This window comes from Geospiza fortis, unplaced genomic scaffold, assembly GCF_000277835.1.
Source record: "Geospiza fortis unplaced genomic scaffold, GeoFor_1.0 scaffold217, whole genome shotgun sequence".
Classification (NCBI taxonomy): domain Eukaryota; kingdom Metazoa; phylum Chordata; class Aves; order Passeriformes; family Thraupidae; genus Geospiza; species Geospiza fortis.
In genome coordinates, this window is record NW_005054392.1 from 2,198,674 (window position 1) to 2,204,827 (window position 6,154).

At 37.4% G+C, this 6,154-nt stretch overlaps 1 protein-coding gene across 11 annotated transcripts in view; it reads right to left on the reverse strand.

Annotated features, from left to right (window-relative positions):
* Positions 1 to 6,154, reverse strand: part of EYA4 (EYA transcriptional coactivator and phosphatase 4) — a 144,121-nt gene that overhangs the window by 36,152 nt on the left and 101,815 nt on the right. For 10 of the 11 annotated variants that reach the window (XM_014308914.2, XM_031060834.1, XM_031060837.1 and 7 more), the window contains 2 exons: positions 5,934 to 6,026; positions 235 to 301 (listed from right to left, as the gene is read on the reverse strand). In XM_014308914.2, coding sequence (XP_014164389.2) covers positions 235 to 301; positions 5,934 to 6,026 — 160 coding nt within the window. The remainder of the gene's footprint in view (positions 1 to 234; positions 302 to 5,933; positions 6,027 to 6,154) is intronic. The other variant, XM_031060833.1, reaches the window with a different exon arrangement.

Consider the following 6,154-nt stretch of genomic DNA (forward strand, 5'->3'; position numbering starts at 1 on the left):
GTGTGCTGATATTCAAGGGTGTTTCTTGTGCAGCAATACTGCACGAAGCAGGATCTTACTCTGTAGACACACGAGGAAAAAAAAGTTGGAGAGAGAGCCGGTACCGGAGCCAGTACCATGGCTTAAGAATTTTCCTTTTTCTCTGTTTCTCCTGCTCAACACTTGTTTGCAACAAACCACAAAACTGCCCACAGCCAAGGTCTATGAAAGACTAGAAGAGGTGCAGACACTAACTTGGAGGGATATATCTGTGGAGAGTACTGGTGCGCTGATCTGGGACTGTAGCCACTACTTGTTATTACTGCAAAACAGAAAACAAGAGTACAGCAGTTAGAAACACCATGAGACCCACACAGCCACACAGTGTGAACTAAAGCAGAAACATTAACAGAGAAGCCTATTGAAATGGACAGCTTTTCAAGGAAGCAGATGTCACCAGTACCACAACATTAAAAAAAAAAAAAATTAAAAACTTCCAAATCTTTCACTGTTGTGCAGAACTCTTTAGTTAGCATGGGTGTGTCATGCTTTCTCAACTTGACTAACATTTCTGAGTATATTGCAGAGGCATGTATTTAATACATCACCACACACTGTAGATCTTTCAAATTTGCAAGTTGTATTAAAAGGGGGAGTTAAAAAGAATCTTGGGATCTAACATATTTCATGGGATTGAAGTAACATACACATACCTTTATAGTCTCATATTAACAAGTTCAATTTAGGAAAAGCATGTTTTATATGGTTGTGACTAATTTTAGTTAGCTTAGGTGATGGAAGATACTGGATTGAGCACTAGAAAGCAACTAGCATTCTTTAAAAAGAGGACAATTAGAATATAACCCCTAACAACAGCATTTTTATTTTAAAGTGTGCATAAACAGTCCTGTTCAGTAGCCATCCAAATGGTGTGCATCTATACTATTCACAGCTGCATTCTCCAAGAAAGCTAACAGAACAATAGTCATAACCCATTAAAATTTCATCCAGAAGCAGCACTCACACTGGATTAATTCCAAGTGTTTGGAAGTTTCCCTTTCCTTTAGCCATCTGTCTTGACTAAGACAGATGTATTCCAAATATATGTACTCTAAAGTGTTGAACCAATCCCTTCAGAGCAAATCCATACTGGGCAAACATACAGAGTGTCTTTATTAGGCCATCTGCTGTTCATTCACTTTTCAAAAGATTAAAGTAGTACACAATGAAGCACTGGAATTTCTTTAGTCTAATCAATCATATTTGTACTTCAAAGTGTACCCTCTTCCTGAGTTATTCATAATGGTAGTAGAAATGAACATTCTGAATTTTATAACTGACAAATAGGTTTAGGTTCCTAACTATTTTATGAAACATGATACATTTCTACATCCAGCCCTAATTAATGTCTCTCAGATCTACTGCTTTGAACACAGAGAACTTCATATTTTTAAGATAGTTTAAATGCATTTAGAATGTGTAGAACTTAAAAGGAAAATACGGTAGAAGAAAAACAATTAACTTCTTTTTAAAATGTGCAGTTAAGTATGTCTTGAAAGTAAAGAATTGGATAATGACTTTTAAAACATGTGCCATTAGATTTCATAAAAGAGTTGCTGTTTGAAAAAATATTGAGGGTTTGCCTGTAATGGAAATCTGCTAAATTTCATTTTGTGTGGATATTGTTTTTGAAGGTTTTTTCGAGAATGCCTTTCTGTGGTTTAGAGCAATCTGCTACATATGCAGGCAGCTATTCCCAGAGTCAGACAAACCTATAGCTGTTTCTATCAATGTAACTGGTTCATAGAACTCCAAAGAATGCTCTTGGTTATTTCAGGGTTGATGAGTAATTAATCTTCCCTGTTGTAGCTCTGTGACCTTTCTAAAGACAAGCAATAGCAGCAGAGTGACCTTGGTGGTTCTCAGGGCAAGGAACTTTTGTGATCCATTATCGGCTTATCGGATCATTTTAGCCATACTGCTTCACTTTTTGTCTCATCATTTGCTGGATGAGAGTTCAATCAATTAATCACTTTGCTTAAAGTACATTTACCATGCCACTCCACCTTATGTAAACTACAAAAAAAAATTAATTACTATTCATTTAAATCACTTGAGCTATCAAAACCTAATAATTTTCAGCAAAAATTGTCCTGCCTGCCTTTTCTGTATAAACCTTATTTTTAAAATTCAGACAAGAAAATAAAATACTTTTGGAATGTGTCTGGTTTTAAATTTCCTTGCTATTATCCCCAGTTTTCCTGATGATCCTGTTGTAAGGAAGAGAAAGAGGCAAGACTAAAAAATCCATTCTTTTCACTGTTTCTCTGTAGCTTGTCCCTGCAATTTGGCCACTACATTTTACACTTTGAGATGTTTGAGAAACATTTCAGGGTTGGAGGCCTATCATAAGAGAACATTGTGACTGAGTGGAGCCTGCAGACCACACCTGTATCTGACAGATGAAACTGCTAATTCTAAGGGCTATCAAACTTTAACAGCTTTGGCTGCTGGATATCCTCCTGACATCCCTTCTCTGAGGACTGCTGACAGTGGAGAAGATGGTGGAGGCAGGTTCCTCTGGGTTTTGTGGCATTATATGAATGGGGCTAAATGCTCTTTTGTGGTGCTTATGTTAAAACAAAACAAAACAAAACAAAATTGTTTCTTCTTTAAAAAACTCAAATATTCCTAAGACTTCACTACTTGAAATTACCAGAGGAATGCCCTTCAGGGCAGGTATAAGACCCTTGATCTCTCCAGTTCCCATTAACGTTGTTTCAAAGAGGGAGCAAGCTGACAGCCAGCTCTTACCAGTTACTCTCTTAGTTCAAATGGCCAAGGTGGTCGTGGAGGATTTAAATGATCATTAGCTGTTTTAATAGCATGTGTTGGGTTCAGTATATTAATATGGGCTGGAGTTTTGTATATTTTCATTACACATCTGGAAAATTCTGTACAAAAAGCTTAGGTTGAAAGGACCTCATTTAAGTAACATCATAATCTCTATCCACAAGGGAACCAAATGTAGGTCAAACAGCAGTGACATTCCCTAAGTTCACCTTCATAGCCTTCAGAAATGGTTTTCTATACCTATAAACTGTATTCTGTACCCTGTGTATAATAAATACTGAGTAAAAACAATGAGAGCATCATTGTTTTTACTCTCCACTCCACTAAAATGATAAAACAGTTCTCAAATTAATCCACTATTGTAAGCAATATATGCACAGTATTACAGTACAGCAGCTGCAACAAATTCTCAGTGCGTGAAACTCTCAGTTAAGGGCTGTGCACCTCTCCCAGCTCCGTGAATGCCCACTCAGTGGGAGTGTGCTGCAGAACCACAGAGCTGCAAACTGAGGACACTAATTACCAACTGCTCCTCTTTGAAGAAGGAGGAGGAAGGGGGGTGCACAATGGGACTGCTCACCTGGCTAACCCATGCCCAGAGGCACAGGATCTCCTGGGGGCAGCTCTCCAGCACAGGGGAATGGGGCCCTGAGCATGAGCTGCAACACATGGGCTGCAGCCCTGAACAGGGCCTTCCTAATCCCGGGAGAGCTGCCACTCTAAATTCAAGAGATCTATGTGCTTTATCTTTTCAATCAACAGTTCACAGAATCAGTTTTCTGTGAAGTCTAAACTGTCTGTCCTGTCCTATACCTGACACAATCTGTTTGAGCATCACTTACAGCTGGTCATTAGGGACAGAGATGACTGCTTTACACCCCACATGGCTTGTTGAGCCTTCTGCTCAGTTCCAGGACAGGTCACATGTTTTGACTGCCTTTGGAGCAGGGAAATCAATTTTAATGGGTAGAGTGTTTGAAGGAGAGGATTTCTGCGTGGCAGACTCTCAAATGCATCTCAGCACCAGGAGTTCTCTTTTCACCCATGTCTCATTGCATAAAACACAGAGAAGTGCTGGCATCATGATTTTGCCATGGTTGGGAGTAACACATATATGTCCCTCATTTTCAGGAAAAAACAAACTGTTCAGTGTTGGGCTTTGCTATGCATTTTTTCAGTCACAGGTGGCTTATTTGAAACAACACTTGTCTACTAGTCAGCCTTTACTGACTAGCGGGTTTTGGCAACCCACTAAACTTCCCAACTAACCAGTTAGGCTAAAAACTCAGATAAATCCTGGTTTTGCTGAGTTTTTATTGCTCTTGAGCACCTCTCCCATAAAATTAGAGGAAAAAAATTGTCTGATTTTGGAGTACAAGTAAAAGGCAAGCACAGAAGTAACACATTCAATCTTTATGAAAAGCTGAGTGCATTATCAGGGCAGCTCTGCGTCTCGCTCTGATGATGAAGACTGCACGTCACCCAGACAGGCAGACTATTGATTTCCCACTGAGAATGACTGTACTCATTTACTGCTTGGGTTTGTGCACTAAACTCAGGTTTGTATTTCTTTTGAGTACGCAGGTGGCTAACAGGCAAAAAAGGATTATGCAAGGCTCAAATTCCTGCCTTTTTTTTAATCTTTTTTTTTTTTTTGAGGCACTAACTTTCCAAACATCCAAAGTGTAGAGATCTCAAGACTTCTTTTGAAGTCAGTGGAAACTGATGGGTGAGTGGCACCTGGGGAAATCAAGCTGTTACTTACTTATCTAAACCTGAGCTGAATGCTGCAATTTTTGGCGCTCCAATGTTGGGTCAGCCATAGAATAAAACTCAGCTACCTTAAATAAATGGCAGAAGCCAACATAAAACATCACCAACAAATGAAAAAATCCTATATAGAATTGGATATTTTATGATCTGTAATAATTACTAATAAAATTTTAGCATTGAGTGAAAACAGAGCGAAAAAGAAAAGCTAAATATTTGCCCAGACTGTTTAATTTTTATGGAACTTTTTAGCCTTTAGGCTGAGGTTCCTCTCAGTATAATTATAATGAGAACAATGAAAATTAAAATGAGGACATTTTTCTAATCAGAAATAGTAAATGCTTTAGATCTCACAAAATACCTTTTATTCAGATATTAAATTAGTTATAAATACTTTTCTGAATAATTAACTTTTGGCTTTAACTGATGGCTAAAAGATAATTCCAAAACCTGATTAAAAATAAATACACAGAAACATTGTGATTTCCAAAATATTTTAAATAGGGCTTGACTACCTAGGTCTACCAAAGTTACAGTAGCATCAATGTGGAGTAGTGATTCGTGGCTTTGGTGTTTCATTTCAGTCAGGCCATTACTGAACTCTTATTTCCAGATGCAAAAATTTTTCTCCCTCCTCTCCTTTTTAATATTTTTATTAGCCAGATGCAACTTAACGATTAGAAGGCTGGTTATCTGTACTTTTCCACAGTTCATCAAATTTTAATAATTTCTAGGGATCTACTTAAATCACAGTTTGTTTGAATTTCTTGAGAAGTAATTGAAACCTATGATTATTTAAAGTAAAACCATTTTCTTGCAAAGAAAGTAGCTCATCCCAGCGGAAAGAGACTAACATGGCAATCTGGCCAGTGTTTAAAGTAACACACTGCTAATAGGAGTAAAAGGATTAGCACTGAGGTATAAACCTTAAGATTTGAAACTGCTCAAATTAGCATGGCTGTTACAAATATAATCCCATTTTTTTTCCTAATATCATACAAGACTAATGCTGAGAAAAAAGATCTGCAGTACCATAATAACAGTATTATTTTGAGGCCTTTGCAAACAGCAGTGGTCTAATGCATCATTATTAGGCATTCTTTAAGATCACACCTCACATAAATTGCTGAGTTGCATTTACAAAAATGAAAAATATATTATTATTTATATTATTATTTATATTATTATTGATATTATTATTATGTATAAAATACAATCATGTTTTATAGTAGCTTTTTAAAGATTGCTTCCATGCAAATGTTCATTAGTGATGGTTATTACATGGTGCATTAATGTGCATCTAACAAAACATCATTTTATTATGGCTTTACCTGACCCAGTAAAAGTGTCAAGCGATGCATCTCCAGTCGTAGTTGCTGTTTCACTGTTGTTCATGGGTTCTGTTTTGACTGCAAGAAGAGACACTACATAGAAGAATAAGTAGACATGAGATTTTACTTCTAGACTTGTACTGGAGTCCTCATGCCAGCCTCACTAGTGATAGTCCAGCTCAAACAAGCCCACGCGCAACAGCTTCAACCTTTGCTCTAGC